At 39.8% G+C, this 20,120-nt stretch overlaps 2 protein-coding genes across 5 annotated transcripts; both read right to left on the reverse strand.

Annotated features, from left to right (window-relative positions):
• Positions 1 to 2,264: 2,264 nt before the first annotated feature.
• and1 (actinodin1) lies at positions 2,265 to 12,825 on the reverse strand. Of its 4 annotated transcripts, XM_080864400.1 has the most exons (9): positions 12,688 to 12,825; positions 10,004 to 10,071; positions 9,780 to 9,925; positions 9,240 to 9,320; positions 6,618 to 6,662; positions 6,111 to 6,256; positions 4,397 to 4,786; positions 3,768 to 3,974; positions 2,265 to 3,689 (listed from the first exon to the last, which is right to left on the reverse strand). In XM_080864400.1, the coding sequence occupies exons 4-9, from the start codon at positions 9,310 to 9,312 to the stop codon at positions 2,715 to 2,717; spliced, it is 1,836 nt and encodes a 611-aa protein (XP_080720526.1). In that variant the 5' UTR covers positions 9,313 to 9,320; positions 9,780 to 9,925; positions 10,004 to 10,071; positions 12,688 to 12,825; the 3' UTR covers positions 2,265 to 2,714. The 4 variants fall into 4 exon arrangements, with proteins under 4 accessions (XP_080720526.1, XP_080720528.1, XP_080720525.1 ...); XM_080864402.1 differs by having other exon boundaries at positions 9,240 to 9,314; positions 9,780 to 10,071; XM_080864399.1 differs by having other exon boundaries at positions 9,780 to 10,071.
• cops9 (COP9 signalosome subunit 9) lies at positions 12,749 to 20,060 on the reverse strand. Its single transcript, XM_080864403.1, has 3 exons — positions 19,875 to 20,060; positions 18,548 to 18,620; positions 12,749 to 12,935 (listed from the first exon to the last, which is right to left on the reverse strand). Exons 1-3 carry the CDS (start codon positions 19,935 to 19,937, stop codon positions 12,898 to 12,900), a joined length of 174 nt encoding a protein of 57 aa, XP_080720529.1. The 5' UTR covers positions 19,938 to 20,060; the 3' UTR covers positions 12,749 to 12,897.
• Positions 20,061 to 20,120: the final 60 nt, after the last annotated feature.

A 20,120-nucleotide genomic window follows, 5' to 3' on the forward strand; every position in this document is an offset into this window, starting at 1 on the left:
GTGCAAGTATCATCATTTTCTCCTACTCATACCTGACAGTGAATCATCCGACACATATTACAAGTCCATGATGTGTTGCTTCCAGATTTAGGTCCTCATTCTTCATTCCAATCTTAGAAAATTACTTAACCAGCCTTTACAGTGAATCGGGTCTATATTTGCTTTTGAGCATGTTGTTTGACAATGTTCCTCCTCTTCAAATCTATAAATGCTACCCTGCTGGATCCCTTTTACAACCATCCCTCTTTTAATTAACACCAATATGTGATGCCTCAAAGGAGTTCATCTCTGTTTTTATAAAAGAAATTCTCATCATATATTCATCACAACTTGCACCGTATCCCCTGATTTTTATTACCTAATTAAAACAAAACAAATCCTGCATACCCTTTGTCCTTTTGTTTGCAACTGAATGGTTTTCAGCTGAACTTTGAGGCCTACAAGAGCTTCACTCCAATCTGCTGAAGGCATGTGGCGTTAATGTGTTTGACGGCTCCTGGATCAATGAAAGTCGGGCCTCTCACCCTCCTCTTGCTGTGTCTTTTGGAGCTAACTGAGAGATCCAGCATGGAAAACAATGGAGTCACAGTTTGGATAAGAGTAGAGCAGAAGAAACCTCAAATTCAAAAAAAAGAAGAAAGCATCAGTCCTCACTTAGAGGAAGCGCAAGTAGTGACTGACTCGACCAACATAAAAATAATCTAGGTTAGGACATACGAATAAGTAAATTTAGGAAAGTGATTACAGTTGTTTTGACACTGCACGCACAGCACTGGAAACTACAGCAAGTTGAATGACAGTTGCGATTGTTTAGTGTGAATCATGCAGTTCTTTCCTGCATGACTGTAACACTGCTGGAAGTGTAGTACAGCTCTGTCTCCTTGTGCCTTCATTTACAACAACAGTTCACACTCCAGCGTGAGTGTTCATATGCTCAGGCACTCTGGCACGGCCGCGCGCACTCAGTGTCAGGTCGCTCAGTCATCTGATGGTTTCTACCACACCGGCCACCATGAGTGCTTACCGGGGGTTCTAGCATGCTGCTGCATAAATAGGAGAGACTGATTAAACAATGTGCCACAGCTGTGCCACTCAGTCTCTGATTGGCACTGAGCTCTGAATCTCCTGTTCCACCTCTACTCCCCACAGCTGAGCCAAAACCACACCCCACCACCACAGCAATAGCAAAACCACATTTTTGAGAAAACTAACAAGCACATTCCTAAAAGAAATTCTGTTTCGTGGAACAGCTGAACTCTTTTTTTCTCCTTCACAGCAGGCGTTGGGCCCCGAACATTTGGTGTACACCGTGTAATATACAGTACTCACAAAGGTTTTTTGGTTTTTAAAGGAAGACTATTAAAATCCCATGTGAGTGTTTCTCAAAAAGCAATGAGATGCATGAATTTATGTTAATGGTAAACACTCGTTCGTAGTATTTTCTACTTGACTGAGGCATTCAAACTGCTTTATACAACAGTCCTCATTCAAGCATTTGTTTTTCTTCTTTCTGCTTCACATTCACAGTCCAATAAACAATTCAGAAAAAAACCTGAGGGTTGCACGCTAACGATACTTTACTTTGGCATGCAGACTGGGACAGCCAGGGACTAAACCACCAACCTTCCAATTAGTGGATGACGTGCGCTACCTCCTGAGCTACAGCCACCCCTGTGTGTTAATGAGACAGAGAAAGGGAATAATTGACAAAAGAAATTTACACTTTTTGCATTTACTTCAGGGCATCAGTAGAAATAATAATAATTTTACACTAAATGATAAACCCTATAGTCTGTGTAAGTGAAGTATATTTAAAGTTTTGTACACGGTATGTGAGTGCAAATTGTCATTTGAGTAAAGCCTGCTAATCTGTCCAGTGTTTATTCAAATGGTAACCCTGGACCAGAATATATATTTCTGTTCAGAAGACTTCAAGATTTTGGCAGACAGCGTGCAATACCCAAGAAATGCTTGATTCTAATTAAAGTTTGCTTTTATTTATTTTGGACATATAATACAAGTCGGGATTTTTTTTTTCCCCCTTTGCATTCATTCAAAAGAAATGAAAAACCAAAAATCAGTGGATGCTTATATATCTTAAAACTCTACTTCAGCTTTTATATCATAGATGTAACCCCCAAATACCCATATTATGTTTTTTTCTTTCTGAGTGGATCCATTTGTTCCAGATTATAGTAGCTAGTCAGTATGTCATGGTGCAGTAAAATGCAAAAAAAAAAAAAAAAAATCAAAGCCAACAAACATATTTCTGTATTTTTTATTAGAACAATTAAAATGAAAAAAATGACAATCCATCTGTGTCAAAAAGCAATAAACAATATTTCATTTTAAAAATAATGCACAGATACAGAAGCAAAGCTGAGAGCTGCGAGGTCATTACACACTTGAAAGCACAGAGGAGAGTTTAAGGTAGAAAGTAAAAAGCAATAAATCAAAGCATCAGGCCTGAAGCAACTAAAGTTATAAGAAGGCGTTCCAGGAAAGTTTTTAGCAGGCTCCCAAAGCAAGAAGCTGTGTTTGGGATGTACATGCATGTACTTGCTCTCTGGGTCCATCAAATTCACCTGTGTCCCACCTCTGGTCCAGATAGAACTGGTTTCTCGGGGCATGAGGCGTTCAAGGGCTGAACTACAGGAACGCATTGGGACTGTGCATTCATGTCCATCTGCATGCTTTTGTGTGTGTTAGCCTGTTTACTTCTTGTGGTAGTTGTCTGCATAAGCTCTGTGATCCTCCTGCCCGGGATACTGGTCTCCATAGCGCCTCAGTATGTCCTGGAGGCTGGGCATGCCTTGTGAGAGAGGCTGGTAGGGTGTGTGAGATTCCTCCTGGCCGCTCTGGTAGGGCTCTGCTTCATACTGGTCCTGATTAACCTGCTCTCTCTCGGCTGCCGTCTGGCTGTGGTCCTCTGCAGCATGACGTTCAGGCTGGCTTTGAGGCTGCTCGGTCTCATAGCGACGCAGGCGGCAGTCACGGTCATACTCGGGGTCACAGTGTGGGTTTACAGGCTCCAGGACGCCGTTGCGGGTGCCGTCAGAATTCAGGTGGGGCTCATAGGCCTCAGCAGGGTAAGGGATGCGACGTTGAACTCCAGAGCGAGGTGCGCTGGGCTTCACGGGATAGCATTCACGGTCATAGCCAATGAAACAGTCGTAGCCCTCCTTGGTTTTGCCTGGGGGACCCAGAGGGTGGCGTTCCTCCTGGGCAGGTTCCTCATAACTGGGATAGGAATAAGGGTGCTGCTGCCTGGGGGAGGGAGGGGTGTGCAGGTGCATAGCGCCTGCTGCATCACGCATAGTAGAGTAAGGATCGTTGGAGTTTGACTCAGAAGCAGCCCCCATACGTGGAGCATATGGGTCATTAGTGTGAGCTTGGGCCATGTATTGGCGCAGTACAGCAAAGAGATCAGTAGCTGGAGGAGAAGTTGGGGCACTGGCCTGGCGATACATAGCATAAGGATCAGTGACTCTGTTAACATTAGAATAAGAATCCCTATACATGGAATAGGGGTCATACTGCTCAGCAGGAGGGGCAGCACGGATGGCAGCGGCCTGATCTCTCTCGTTACTTTTGTATGATTCTGGAGAAGTGGAAAATCTGGTGGCGGTAAGAGGGTTGCAACCGTCTTCAAAAAGAGGATTGCAGGATCCTGGTGCAGCTTGGGGAGCCTGGAGGGATAGAGTAAAATTAAAATACAGTAATGCAGAAAGCTGTTGAAGGAAATTAGTATGACGAATAAGACGTACCGTACTGGAGGCAGAATAGGCATTCATGTAGAGACCAGCAGGAGCTTTCTGTAACATTTTGCAGGCAGGATCTTTCTTGGGGTCACAGCCAAGGTGGGCATATGATGGACGGGACCCACCAGAATACCCATAAGCAGCTTTCAGATGGTACTGCAGACACTCCACATCATCAGAGCCACAGATCCGCAGCAACTCTACCTTCTGCTCCTGAAGCACGAGAAACAAGGATCCATATTATGAGATGGGTGCAAATTTTTTCTCATCGAAAACATTTGTAAGCAATTAAATTATTGCTCCTGCTGAATGCATCCATCTTGGGCAACAATTATAGATATAGGTTTGCAAATCTTACCCATGGGAGCTTTCAGATGCACCACTGCCCAGCAGTCTAAGGTTCTATTAACTAATAATAACATAAGTTTCAACAAGAACTCTAAATTCTAAATAAAGAACTCTAAAAACTCTCTAAATTACCTTAAATTTAAACAATAATCAGTTTTTCAGTTGTAAACAGTTTGAAAAATTGTGATATTTTGTATGCCATGATAGAAAACGTGCAATGAATAATTAATTAATTAAAATACAGTAAATATACATGTATACTATGCACAAAAAATACTATAGCATACCATGGTCAGGAAAGGCATCGTGGACGGCGAGTAGTAATAGTACCCTGACTGAGGGTCCTTGGCTGGAGCAGGAGAGTGGACGTACTGAGGAGCAGGGGTGGCAGCCGGGAGCACCAATGGCTTGTAAGGGCTCTTTCCCTGGACTAAAGCCATGTACATGCAGTAGGGGTCCTTGGTGGGGTCACAGGTTTTTACTGGGGCAGGTTTGGGGGGTTCCGCTTTAGGACTGGCCCTGCTGGTGTAGGAAGCCACGCAGTTGGGGTCTTCAGTATCGGAGCAGGATTTATAAACATCTCCCAGGTGTCTCAAGTAGGCCTTGTAGGAGCGACGTCCCTCAGCACGGTTCTTGTTCTGGAGGTAGGCGAGGAAAATGCGATCCATCTCCTGAATCTGAAGGGAGTAAGGGTTTATTGTTTTTTCACTGATCGGATGACATGTAACATCAATAAAAGTAAAAGGCTTCTCAGAGAACCACCACTCTCTGAACATCCAGTTTTACAGGGAGGCGCTCAGAAAGAAACTATCTCTGGCCGAAATGATAAACTCTGTGTGGTCAACATTTGTACTCTGGCAATTTTAATTATGCTTTTTTAATATAAGAGTATGAGACTGTAAAACAGCAGTAATAACCGGCTTCTTCCTATTCATAAACACGATTGTCCTCCTAGCCTCTGTTTTTGAAAACTGGTGCTATCAAGGAAGTAACTGACCAATCAGCATGCATTAGCAGAACGCTAGCTTTTTGTTGGTAACCCTGTTTTATTGATTATAATGTTGACATGTAAGAGAAATGTAATTTTTGTTTGTTTCTTTTGTTTTATTGTGTTTTGTAGCAGGTGTGAATCTTTAGTTTAGCTGTTTAGGTGAACTGAACCTTCTGGTGAAAGAAGCTGGACAGGCCTGTGTAGATCTGGTGCCTGCTGCAGAGTCCTTTGAAAGGACATTTGGTTGTGTGTGTTTAATTCCTGTTTGATAAAACTCACTCCGTCAACTTTTCCCAGCAGAAATTCACGCAACTTTTCAAACTACTCCTGATTTTACTGGCTCATTAACTTTATATGTGAGAGTTGTTAGTGATATATTCAGGTTTAGGATGATAATAATATTTGCGACTTCTTAGTGACTCCACTCATTTTTCCTGAATCCAAATTCCGAGTCCTTCCTTGCCCCCTTGTCATGTCTAAAAAACAAGGGCAGCAACAATAAATCAAAGCAGTGAAGCTGAAAGGAACCAAAAACTGTGCTAAAAGGTGCTAAAACAGTAGAGATCAGATTTAATTTATGGTTTGGTCACTGCAAAAGACTCAAGTAATACCTATAATACCTCACATTTGATACATACAGTTTTTGTGAGTTATGGCAACTTCTACATCATCAACATGATTATTTCCCCCACAAAAAACCTAAATAAACTGCACAACACATTTTTAAGCAATACATTGCAAAATAAATGCCAGATTTGGCAAATACAATACAAATAAGTTGGCATGTACATTAATATATTAAAAATCCATTTTAATTATTTCATGGTTCAGGCTTTAAAGGGTTAATATAAAAGCATTAATTAGAGCAGCTTTAAATATAAGAGAACCAATCATCTCATTAACAACTTGTCAATACTAAAGAGTTTTGTTTCATATTGAACAGCTGAAGTGTTACATGGAAACTTTCATTTCATGACACCGTTAATGTCGAAAACAAAGCGTTCACTCACTGCCTCCTGGTTGCCGTTGTCAGTAAAGTACTTGTACCATGCCCAGAAGTCAGAGTGCTGTTTGTACCAGCTGATGTTCCTGCGGTTGCGGATCAGCCTCCTGTGTGCTGCTGCAGCAGCCGCCTTCTCCTGGATGCTTTCCCCCGCTGAGGGCAGGAGATGAGGGGAAAAAGCAAAGACACGGCTGATCCAAAGGCTTCCACGCTGACATCATATTCAAGGACTTTCTAGTGACTTTAAAAGTTTCCAACAAAACATTCAAGGACTCAAACCCCTTTTTTTTGTATTCGCTAGAAAACGGCTTCCATCTCACATTAGCTCTCAATCACAGGGTCAAGAGTTGAAGCTACACAGAAGCCAGGTGAGGTGGAAGTCATAAATCTGTGTTTACTTTCCAATCACAAACCTCTTCCATGGACAAACTTTTCAAAAACTCGGTCACCGTGCACTCTTTAGAAACAAACACACATGTTGAAGTATCTTTAAAGGTAAAAACCACATACTTACCATCTCCTCTGGGCTTTTGCACAATTGGTCCAGCAGACAAGAATGCTGCAAACAGAGAAAAGCAAAAACAGATGTTGCTGAAGTCAAAATTGCTGATTCTTTCTAATCTAATTTGTCTGTAATATCCAAGCGATAACATGACATTAAACCTCAAATGCTTACGGGCTGATAGTTTTCATTAAATAGGGCTGGGGTAATTGGCACTGCCTGAAGCACTGGTTACTGCAGTTCTTTGTAGATTTTTATAGGGGTGCTTGTAACACGAAGCCCCACGCTGTGCTTTCAAAGGGCCGTGTGTATCTGTATGCACATACATGCACACGTGTGCACAGTTTGAAGTCGAAGGAACAGCAGATTCAGATTCAGCTCTGCTCCGGGTTCCTTTCATCTCCGCAGGGAGAAGGTGTTAGTCCCTCACAGAAGGGGAGGAAGAGGAGAAGGAGGAAGAAGAAGAGAGGAACAGATGACAGCCTTAAAAAGATCCACAGGGGATAAATTAGGGTTACGTGCCGTGTGTTTTAAGTGGAAAAAAACATTAATCTCTTGATTTTTCTTCTTCTTTTCTTCTTTTTTAATGTTGGGATTGGAAGAATGGATATGCACTGTCACCTGTGAGGTTAAACTAAAGGTATGGATCCTAAAGTTAAAGGAGAAGGTGGGAAGGTGACCCATGGTGATGTTTAGGAGGAGGAGGAGGAGGAGGAGGAGGAGGGTGGGCTGAATGATGCTGCCTCAGTATATCCACTCTATTTCTCTCTTTCTTTCTTTTAACAAGCCTGTAAAAAATGGCAGGCACATCTGGAAACAGCAGCACTTTAAGAGGGCATAGAGGAGGTGATGCTGACAGGTAATAATTTTTTTACTGATCAAAGTAACTCCTCCTCTTCCTCGTTACTGTATTTTTTCCCCTTTATCCATCAGGGAGCGTAACTTTGAAAACCAATTTTAAAAGAAAGCATGTCAATCAAGAAGAGAGAGAACTGGAAACAGGTGGTAGGGGAACAAACTGTCTCCATGTTGCAACATCGCCGGTGATATATGAGCATCACAGGCATGTTATAGAGCCGCGTGATGATATATGTGAAACCCAGTTCTCATGAACTCATCAGATGTACTGCAACTAAACTTTAGCTTTAACAAACTGAACCTTGAAATGAAGCAATAGCTCAAGGCAAATGCATTTTAAGGAGGCTCGAACAATCAAAGGAAAGTTGGAAAAATAAGCTGCTAAACTGATCCACAAAATCAAAAATGTTGTAAGTCTAAAAGCTAGATCCTCTGGCTCTGAATAGCTTTATTAGTATCACACTGATCTATAGCCAGCTGTGTGTTTTTTAATGGTTTAAAATAACTGCATGTCAATCTAAATGCAAAAGGTAAAAGCTCTGATTCATGAATATTTAATTTTTTTTAAAAACAGACAAAGAAAGAAAGTCACTCATCACTGCTGTGTCCCTGCTAACATTAAGAAATAATGGCTGACATTCGTCATCAATGTGGACTTGAATGACTCATTCTTACCCACAGTAAAGTCTACCCTTCACCTCACGATTTACTCTTCAATCATTCAGTTTTTCAACTCGTAAAACTGGAAACATGCTTTTATGTCATCATTGTTCTTTTGTTCTACCCATCAGTCGGGACATGAATGGACTCTTATTTGCTCAAGGACTGTATTTAAGAACAGACTTGCAGTGCGAGAAGTGAGCATTCACCGGAAACTGCAGTCTTTCAGGGATGTTTTTTCACTTTAAATGGCAGCATCTCAGCACTGAAGACTTTTGGGGAGTGTGCTTATCTTTCAGAGTATCCACGTGTCATAGAGGCACCGTGTTTTACAGGTAACTTTGCTTTAAAGTGGAGCTAGAAAAGTAGTTGAAAGTTGCTGAAGCCTGTTTGAATAAGATGAGTTTAGACAGATTTTTAATTAGTTATAGCTTTGTATACACTGAAGTATTAGATAAGAGTGTAAGATATTAATAAATTTTGTTCTGATGAAAGATACGATGGGTTGCTGGTTTTGGAGTGTGAGGTTTTAGTGCTTTTGTGCCTTTAATACAATTTCAAAGTGATTATCTTTAGGTTTGGGGTTGCATCTAAGATATCTGATGACATTATCTCAGACTTTGTTGGAGGCACTTAGAAACAAAACCCTCAAGTTTGATTAAGAAAATATTTGTTGCAGACCTACCAAAAACCCAAGCAATGTATATAATATAAATAAAAGAAAAAGCTCCATCTTTTCACCACTAACACATTTTCATTTGAGATCCTAACACTGTCACCGAGCTTGGAATGCACCCATAAAGCAGACTAACCTCCAAACTCTTGGAGATCTTGGAGCTTTGCTGTCTTGCAAATATTTTTTAATAATTCTTTAATTTATTGGGCTCCTAATTGTGCATCTTCTGATTGTGTTATTGTGATTGTTTCTTCCAATAGAGATTTCAATCTGCAGTATTATAGAATATGAATATATTTACACTGTGAGATTACTAATCAACATTATAATTTAGCTACCTGTCATCATTTCCATAATTCGCTATAATATAATGTATAGCTGACAATCTGGCCTTGTTATCTGACGCCGTCTGTAATGTCCCATGTCTGCTGGGTACTCACCAGGCAGCAGCATCACAGCCAGCACAATGGTGATCAACACACCGGAGAAACTGGTCCGTCTTCTTTCAGCCATGACTGGACCTCAACAAAAACACAATCTTGAAAACCACTGTCACTTTGATCCTTTCTGTGCCTGTACCTGTTTGACACTTCACATGATGCAAAATCCTTTTTTTCACATATACTTTGATCACTGGCTCCAAAAATATGGTCCAACCAGCCATAGTAGTAATATTTTAGCCACGAGTCACTATTTTTCTCACAAAGATGCATTTTAAAGCTCAAAAATAGCTTTACAAAACTTTTAAAGCTCTATCAAAAGCCTCAACAGTTGGAGAAGTGACCTCGGCCTGTGGCTTGGAATTGAACTTTTGAAACAAACATGTTGCCACAACGGCTCCTGGCTGGGTTCAACCTACTGGTTTGTCATAGTAAAACAGAACCAGGTGTTTTTCAGCAGAATTTCAGCAGAATTTTAAGCCTCGGAAAATACCTGATTCTACCAAAAGTAAACACAGACTGCACTGTTTGGTCACTTACCTGCGGTTGTTTGACTTCAGAGTTTCCTTTCAGAGGATCCAAAGTGGACTCGGATGAAGCTCAGTCCACCAGGTGTGTACGTGGGAGGTGTTTGTGTGTGTGTTAGGGACTCCTTGCCTGCCCTGCAGCTCTTCTTACAGACTGATCTGACAAAAGGATCCAGCAACGTTTTAAAGTGAGCCCATCATCTCTGACACGCACTAAAAAAGGCTCAGCATGATTACCTGAGGGGGGTCAAGGGCCACCCCAAGAAGATGCCTGATTGGCTGAAACTTTCAGCCAATTGGAGGCACTGTAATTAAAGACAGAAAAGCAGAGACGGTGGGAGAGCTCTGAGTAAAGATGAAGACGTGGAGTATTGGGTGAAAAGAAGAAACCTCAAGTTGTTAATTTAAGATACTTCACGGTTGATTGTTTAATTATATTAAATGTAAGAAATCACATCTGTTTCAGAGATGCAACAATAACTCGTGTAAAGTAAAATAAAGACCACAGAGGAGGCAGAGGAAAGACACAGGGCTGTAAAATAAAGGGGCGTTGAGGTGCCACATAAGCACTTCTCAGAGACCTCAATGAGGGCCAAACCACAGCTTCTGTCTGAACACACACAACATGCAAGCACAGCTGGTCCACACATGAGGAATTTGATAATCTACAGTTTCCTCCTGAGTTTAACTGTGTTCAGGCATGCCAGCCACGTAAGACACACACAGGTACACAAACACACACACACACACACACACACACACACACACACACACACACACACACACACAATGATTTTAGTAGAAAAACGATGTATCTGAGATATATGATGCAATATCACCACATCTGACTATATAAGCCTATAATTCATTTAGGCCATTCAGTAATGTTATCAGGTTTATGTCCAGAATAGCTGCAGGGTTTTTTTTATTGTTTTTGGTTCTTTTACTGAAAATATTTTTGACACTAAATGTAATGTAATTTAATTTAAAACAAATATGACTTTTAAGAGAAAATCAGTTTTAAACATTGTCTTATTCCAGAGAGAGAATATGTTTAACATTTATGGAAGTATAAGATTTTGAACACGGTGCTTAAATGACTGATTGTGAAATAGCTAAAGACTGAACTACAGTTGGAGGATTTTGAATAGCTTGAGGTGTTTTAGTTTGGTCACCATTAGAGAAAACTGCAAGTCCTTGTAGAGCAAAAGGAAGAGGCCTGCTCTTCTTTACAGCGTTGCTTCATTTTGGTTTGAGATCTGGAGTTTGACTGGACCATTGCAACACTTTTTCTTTTTTCCAAACATTCTGATGGAGATTTGCTTCTGTGCTTGGATCATTGCCCCATTGCATGGCCTAAATTGGGCCAAATGTTAGTTGTCAGACTTGTGGCCTTACTTCTGACTCTAGAACTCTTTGATATACAGAGAATTTCACCATCAGCCTAATGGGTTTAAGTTGTCCAGGTCCTTTGCCTGCAAAACAAACCCAAATCATTAGCCAACCAAAGTGCTTAACAGCTCGTATGAGGTATTGCATAACATCTCCAATGTAGTTTTGCCTGTGCAAACGGCATTGTTCCAGACTTTAAGGTTTGTTCCACTGAATTTTTGCAAACCTAAGCTGTGCTGCCATAAACAATACTTGTTCAGTCTTTATCTTACTGCACTGTCATGAAGTTTAACATTTAAAATTCTAACTGAGGCCTGCGTAGTCTGAGATGGAGCTCTTGGGTTTCTCTGAGCATTGCATTGTCTGCTGGAATGTGTACTCCTGGGAAGATTGTGACACTGACACACACCTGAATGCAAAATTTCTGATTTAAAGATGTGGTAAAGGGATAAGTGATTTATAAAGTGCATTTGATTAGCAGCACTTGGATGCTTAGTACCCTCTTAACTTTTAAAGCTGTAAGGATCAAGCTAGTTTTTCGCAGGCCTACATAGAGCCCACGTGACTGTATGTGTCAAAAATACCACTGCGCTTCAACTGGTAATGTAACTACTCATTACAAATGTTATTTTATTGACAGTATCACCTGTGTAATTGTCCTTTTACAATAAAACACTAAATCTTACACATGCATTTACTGTATATCTCATTTATCTGCTATGCAGAAGAGCTTTCTTTTAGTAACCTTAGTGTTTGACCTGATTGGTTTTAATCTGGCGTTAAATTGTAAAATGTTTCCCATAGCAAGTTTTCCACTTGATGACCTGCTGTAGTTTGGAACTTTCCATAATCCGAGGCCTATACTAAATACAAAATCTGCCTTTAGTAAAGTAAAATTAAACTTTTTATGAAGCATTAGGTAAATACTCTTGACAGCATGCTACTTGTAAAATATAACATACAAACTTCATTATTTTCTTTATCCTGTACAGAATGTAAATCTTTCCATCCACCTGTTTTTAAAGCCTCACTACAGATTTTCAGTTTCATTAAGATTTGGAGTTTTCCTGGCCATGAATCCAAACTCTGATCTTGTGCAATTAAGTTATTGCTTTGTCTTGAGACATGTTGCTCAATCATGCTGGAAAATTCACAAATTGTCACCAAAGTACTTGGAAGAAGTTGGTTTTAGTATAGTCGGCCATTAAAAAGAGGGTGGACGAGGAGAAACATCTTTTTTCCATTTTCTCTGTTTACAGTACTTTGCTGTTCCTGCATAGTCATACCTTAATTATTGCACACTGGCTTTTTATTTCTTTCATGTTTATTTGTTCTGGAGTTTTTGGTTTTTTTTAGCATTTCCACATTTTTCCAGCCCTATTCCTGTCCCATCATGCTCCCGCTGATCATTGAGTGATCACGTTAACACATATGTAATTACATCTGCTAACAGGTGGTTCTCAGGAGAAACAAGCCTACAATCCAGGCAGGAGCAGATTCAAACAAGACGACACCAAAACCATACTCACAATTTTCTCTTCAGCAGGAATGTAAGAGATTCTCAGAATTCAGACACCTGGTTCACCACCACTTTTTTTGTAAAAACAAAAAGGTTTTATTTCAATATTCGGCTGAGTGATTTACACGAGGGAAACTGTACAAATAAGAGACTTGTAGAGAGAATGGGGCAATTTCTTCATTCCTTTTATGTACATGTTCAGCAGCTCAAACAGGTGTCATCACTGCAGGTCATCGTCATCAAACAGATCCTCAAAATCTGCAAAAAGAAACAGGAGAACAAAGACAAGGAAAGAATTACAGAGTTTAAATCTACTTTATATATTGATCACAATTCCTGCTGCTCTGTAGATACTTAAGAATTTTTTTTTTAATGCACCACCAACACAACACATACGTAAATAAATAATTATCTTATACCCCAGTGACGCAGACCTACACACTGGTTGGTGACTGCCTGGCAAACACTGGTTGTTAAGAAAAAAAAAATAGGTATTCACCAACAAGTTGATGAGCAGTTCCACAGAAGATGCTGACATATCTGCAAACACTTGCCAATTACCCACTAAGCAGTAATTGATCTGTGAGTGTGAGCAAAAAGTCTGAGTTCAAAGCAAAATTTATGTCTTCTGAAAAGAGTCGATTTCACTGACTGCTCTCTAGGTCTGTGTAACTGTGGCCTTAAAAAGACAAGGAAAACTCTTATTTACATATCTGTTCACACAACGAGGTAATAAAGTTATATGACTGGTCTGAGCATCACAGGTGGAAACATTTAATTTTTCGTGATTTCTATTTTATTATCTTGGGACATGAGTGTTGGGTAGATGGAAACCACTTAAATATACTTGGAACCCCAGAAGGAAGAGGAACAAATAATTGGCCAATGGATTGTTTTATTAATTAATGACATAATGGAAAAAAACAAAAAAAACAAGTTAATGACAAAATTTGTTAGTTGCAATCCTAGAGGTTAAAAATAAATAACAATACTACTAAAAAGCCAGTATTTTCACATCTGGAGAACGCATGGTGTCTAAACCACTACAGATGACTTCATTAGAAGACATTATGAGGTTCTTCTGAGACTTTTCCCCCACTTTGACAAAACTCTAACAGGCCAGTTAGCAAACTTAACAGTCTGACTGGTGTGAAAATTACTCATCACCAGAGGATCTAACTGGCTCTGACAGCTCGATATTAAAAGGTTAAAATAGCACACAAGTGATTTCTCATCCAGGGTCAATAACTGGAATTTTAACAAGATATTTAGGGAACAAAACGAGGCAGTATGTTCGCTCTAGTGTTGCCATGTGCCACTACTACTGGCCAGAAGGAGAAAGTCACCAGAAACTTATCAAGTGAATGGGGGACTGTCTATTAATATCAGTTACATTCCCTCTAATCAAGGTGGAACTTTCCTAAAACTGCCTTAGATGTGACACTATTTTACACATACATTAAGATGCAAATGCACAAATTTGAACCTGCTTACATAAGCATGAATCAAGCATTTCTTCCTTAAGTGATGAATTTTCAGTTATGACAATTATGACCATTATCCGTCTCTCTCAGTGCTCATACTGCCGCATACTAACTGCTCTTGGATGCAAAGCTGTGAGGTTTTGTTTGGTGTAAACTAGGGATGGACCGATCCGATATTACGTATCGGTCCGATACTGACCTAAATTACTGGATCGGATATCGGAGAGAAATAAAAAATGTAATCCGATCCATTAAATATCACACATAACTCAGCTCATCACCTTAGCACGTCGGACCAGTATGCGTTACTTGATAGAGCGGCTGTGGCATGCGACACCTGTCGGCGGTCTGGTTGAGCATTTGGAGCCTCGCTACCAAACCGGCATTTCATCTCTGAGAAAGTTATTCCCGCGAGAAGTAAAGCAAATGTGTAAGTTCATCTCTGAATGTTTGTAAAGCATTCCCACGTTAAGTTTAACAACCGATATATGGAGCGACTGCCTCTTCTCTCTCCCTCCCTCCCTCTCCTGCTGCTACTTCAATCATGAAACTGATCAATGATCAGCTGATCGGCTTTTCTGTTGCGACTCCCGTCTCTCTTCTTTGTTTTTGGCCCACTTTGCACTAGAGAGAGAAAGCCAGCGGCTAAACAACAGCAGCACGTTTAAGCTTGATAAGCTGTTGTTAGAACTTATTTAATATTACTTTCTACACCAGAATCCTTTTCTACGAATCTGACGGCTGGTAACTGTGCAGGGGCGGATCTAGCAAAGTTTTGCCAGGGGGCCAGGTGGGGCATTAACAGGGAAGGGGGGCACAAAGACATACTTTTCTTTCTTATTCTCATTTAAAATGTCTAGCTTTTAATAAATAATTGTCTGAATCTTACACCCAAAGCTTTAATCTGATGTAAAATGTACTTGTACTGTGTACTATTTAATTATTGTAGAAAAATAATTTGTTTCTGTGCATATTTATTTATTTATTTTACACGTGCATTAATCAATGCAATCAACTTTAATTTAAGCATCACGAGGCAGAGGGTGGTTCCCTATTTTTGTTTTGCTTTGAGTTGGCAACCCTATTAGTTAGGTGGTTTAATATTTCTTCTAAGTACTCTTTAAAATACCAGAATAGGGAGGATGGTGTAGGGTTCAAGTTTATTAGCTCAGTATTGATGAACTATGAAATATTTTGGGTGCAGCGTATTTTTTTTGCATACAGGTTTAACAGAATAGCTTTAGTGTTTTTTTTTTCTTGAGTATGAACTTATACAAAATGCAGCAAGATATTAAAAAAACAGTTTTGTTGAATAAAACATACACTATATCAGATTCATATCGGTATTGGCAGATATCCAAATTTATGATATCGGCATCGGACATAAAAAAAAGTGGTATCGTGTTATCTCTAGTCTAAACTGCACTCTGACCTTCCAAGTTTTTAAGAAATCTGCACCAACATAGTGAGACAGAAAATACCGATACAACTGTGCAACCACTTATGCCGGTCATATGTAAGAAGGTTTGCAGACTAAATTTAATTTGTCAAAATATCCAAAGGGTGGCTATGATTCGCAACAGCAGGCTTGAGAAACTGTTTGACGAAGTGAACATTCTTCAGTCTTCAGTAATGAGGGACAGTTTGCCCTCGGCTACCTGTAATGACTTTCAGTGGTGTAAAAATATGGCATAAAAGCCAAAGCTTCCTTGACACACCTCACTTTCACAATCTGTCTTCAAAAGAAAAAAAAAATCTCATGTTTCACACTGTTGCATTGACCTTATACCACACTTACAGAGCCCTGTCTCTGAAATAAACCAGCAGTTCTGCATGGTCATCCAGCTTCTATAAACAGATAGAGCCAGTATTCACTGACCATAAGAGTAAAGTGAAATCTCCAGAACAATGGCCTCATTTTTAATTAGCATGATGTGACTTGGCTCGATTTGACTCGGATATTAGGGTTTTCCATATTGGGGACAATACCTGGTACCAGGTAGAGCAGGGCAATAGGACCAAAAATATTTATCACGATATACATTTGAAAATTTGCGATAACAATATAACTGACGGTATAATTGACACTAAACAAAATACTTTACAACTCCAGCAAAGTCGTACTAAAACATTTGACAGATTTTCGAGCGCCGTGTACGACATAAAATCATTTCGAGGTCAGTAAACACAACCAGAGTTCATACATAAGGCACACAGGATTATAAGGGGCACTGTTGATTTTCAGAAAAATCAAAGGATTGATTTTAAGTGTGCTGTATTTTCAAAAAACACGGTAATAACGACGGCCCGCTAGCATGCTCTACCAAAAATAGTGTTTTGTTGTGTATCTGACGGACAAAAGCTAAACCAGTTCCACATCACTGAAGTTGCAGCATTTTTACAAATCAATTCTGGTTCATCCGTTTCATTCAACGATCCGCTTTCGCCCTTCTCATTCTCCGTTGCCGCCTTGCTTTTTCTGCAATGTGCGTATGAAAACAAAGGCACTGTGCATGCGCGTTTTACCCATATTATTGTTGCCCAACATTATACCGGTATTACCATGAACGGTATGATATGGCCCAGTCCTAGTACCAGGTACTTTTTAATACCCAGTAGGCAGGGATTCCAAGCAGACTGAGCTAAACCAAAAATGTGACGTCAACAAACTGCATGCTACTGATTAGCCAGGGAGTGATATCACTGATTCAGTCATGTCAGTGACTCATTCACAAAAATTAAATTCAATATCCCTGGCAACAAGGAACGGTTACACACAGAGCAACACCATGGCCCAGTGACGAGGTGCAGAGACTTACAGTCAGTTTAGCACCAGAGATAACATTAACTTGATATCCTCTGTTGTTGTTGTTGTTGTTGTTGTTGTTGTTGTTGTGTTGTGTCACGTACAAATTACATCACAGGACTTTTGAGCTACATTGCTATAATGACTTCACCCACACTGAGATGGTACCCAAATTTAATGGAAAACATCCGAAACTGACTAGAGTCAAATCAAGTCAAGCCAAACAAAGTAGGTTATAGTGAAAAAGAGGCAAAAGAGTCAACTACAACTACCTGAAAAGAGGTTCTGGCTCCAAACCAAACTTTTATGTCAAAGTGTGAACAGCAAGTTATAGCGGAGCTTAAAGGTGTTAATGCTGCAATGGGCTTCAAAATACAACGACTAAGGCCTCTATTACATATGCATAAGACGTAACATAACTGCACTCACCCTGTCACGTTTAAATGTGATCTGGGGACCTTTGCCTTCTTCAAGTCAGCACAACCCCTTCTTTAATTACAGGAAAAAACTAACAACTTTAAAAAAAGAGCTTTAAAATATGATGATATCTATAGTTTTACAATACTCTTAAGTACAGAGCTTATTAGGTAGAGGGGAACCAGTTCTAGCAGTGTTAACGACCCAGGTGATGAGTGCCGATGTGTGTGTGCAGCTGACTGGCGAGGTGTCCCGCTGAGTTTCGGTCTGACAGCAGCTATAAACTCATTTTACCATCCTCTTTCTCTCTCATTTCCCTCACGCTCTCTTTTTAACAATCAGCTCTTTTCTATCTAGGTCATGTGCTGCTGAGCCAAAAATTGTTCCACCGGCAGCCAGCACAAAACAGATTTGCTCGGTGTTTTATAGTGTGTCTTCTGCGTCTGTGTTTGCACATAAACTGGTGTTTACAGGGGAACAATGGGATTGCTGAGGGTTAATGTGAGAAGATAACGTGGTTAAAGGAAGAAAATGGGTAACAGGTTTAAGGCTTTCTCAGCCACAGCCTTTCAAATTACTGAAATAATATACTGGAACATATAGGGTTTATTTCACGTCTTTGAAAGTTTATTTGCTGACTTTTTATGTTTGTTTGAGTTGTTCATATTTACACCTTAAGTTACACTTTTAATGTATTTTAAACTTTAAATGAAGGTTTTGGAAAGGCAAAATGTCTGCTTGTCCTATTAGAAATCTAGATGTTTACCAGTTTTCTGTTATTGCCTTGAACATTAAAGAACCTTCCTCTCTGCATGCAAACACAATCTTGCTTAAACTAGGCAAATTTACAAACTGGGGACTCTTAAATGGGTTTTTACTTGTTAACATCACACGTTTTTCTATTAGATGTGATCAATAAATAGAGAAAGGAGCATGCCGTTGCTTATTTTTGGAATGTTATACCATGTGTTTTAATCACATTTGTTTGCCTCATGAGACAAATTAAGGAATCGTAGCTTAGCCGTGCCATATGAAAACAAGATTTATGTTTAATTCCAGCTCGACTCTGTAAGCCCTAACCTCATTAAATTGAATCAGTGAAGTAAATTTAATCCTCATCAAATTTAATAATTTGGGAAGAGATGCAGAAACCTGTCCCTTACCATTAAAGAAATCGGAGTGCACAGCTTTTTCATTAGCTGCCAGGTCCATGAGCAGACCGCTGCTGCCTCCTGCCTGCAAACACACAACAGTGCAACCAGTCATACCACATGAGAAAGATCTACATGTACACAAACTGCTACACTTACTGCATCACAGCAGTGTATGCTATGGAAATTTCCTCCAAAATCCACAGGTTAAAAGTTCAGGTCTTAGAATTTCAACTTACCAACTCAAACTTCTGAGAAATAAACTCAAAATTGAGAAAATAACTTGAAACTTCAGTTATTAAGTTGAAATTCTGAGATAATAACCTGAAAATTTGAATGTTGCAAATGGATGGGATTTTTTTCTTCCAAGTGAAAACAAAAGCCATTAACATTAACAATTTAGCCAGAGCTTACTTAGAGCTTTTAACTAATATCCAGCACAAAGATTTAATGTTACACAACAAAAAAATAAACACAATTATATTTAAAACTAAAGATAACAGGCCCAATATAAAGTGAGATAAGACAAATCTTATCTATGCCAAAGTTGTAAAATACCCTTGTTATAGCAATTAAAACTAATTAAAAACAACAACAACAACAACAACAACATTTTAGGACTGAAGTCTCAGCTGTCAGAGGGCAAGAGGCGGTTTATACCCAGCACAGATCACCAGACAGTCTCACTCTTACGTTAGTTTAAAATCTCCAGTTAACCTAACACACATGTCTTTAGGATGTGGGAGGAAGTTGGAATAACAAGAGAGAAACTCTCCATTAAAAAAAAAAAAAAACCTATGAAAGCTGGAGCCTATCCCAGCAATCGTAGGGTGAGAGACGGGGTACACCATGGGCAGGCTGACAGTCAATAGCAGGGCTAACACATAGAAAAAGATAACTTCCTACTGACACTAATGGGCAATTTAGAATCATCAGTTAACCTAACCCCATTAACTATATGTCTGTGGACGGTGGGGGAAGCCGGAGTACCCGGGAAAGCCCACGCAAACACGGGGTTAACATTAAAACTCCACACAGAAAGATGGTGAACTCAAAATCAGACTTCTTGCTGAGGCAACAGCATAGACATGCACGCATTTAACGGGATGAGCTGAGGTGTTTCTATCAAGAATACTGAATAACCCAAAATGTAACGTATTAACGCAGTTAAATGTAAAAAAACAAAAAAAACAACAACCCCAAAACAAAAACAAAAAACAAACAAGCTAGGCGATTATATTCATCGCTTCCGTTTCATGTCATTTTAAACATATGGAGCTAGTTAGCGTTAGCACATCTAGACGCCGGTTAATTTAAAGCTCTAAATCTGAGAACCTACCTCGTCCAGGTCCACATAGGGACCAGCTCCTTCAGGAAACATTTCATCCACTGCAGGCTTCATGTTATTCTAAAAGCAGTTCCGCCGCAATTAGGTCAAACGGTGCGTTTGCGTTAGCAGTTATCGAGGCTTAAGTGGTGGTAAACAGAACAACCGTGTGCAACACTATTTCATGCCCGGTTTTCGCTGCTGACTAGCCGCTTTCGGTCCGCCCTCAGAAAAATATGGGTGATTATAATATTCCTC

This window comes from Rhamphochromis sp. 'chilingali' (assembly GCF_963969265.1).
Source record: "Rhamphochromis sp. 'chilingali' genome assembly, chromosome: 18".
NCBI lineage: Eukaryota > Metazoa > Chordata > Actinopteri > Cichliformes > Cichlidae > Rhamphochromis > Rhamphochromis sp. 'chilingali'.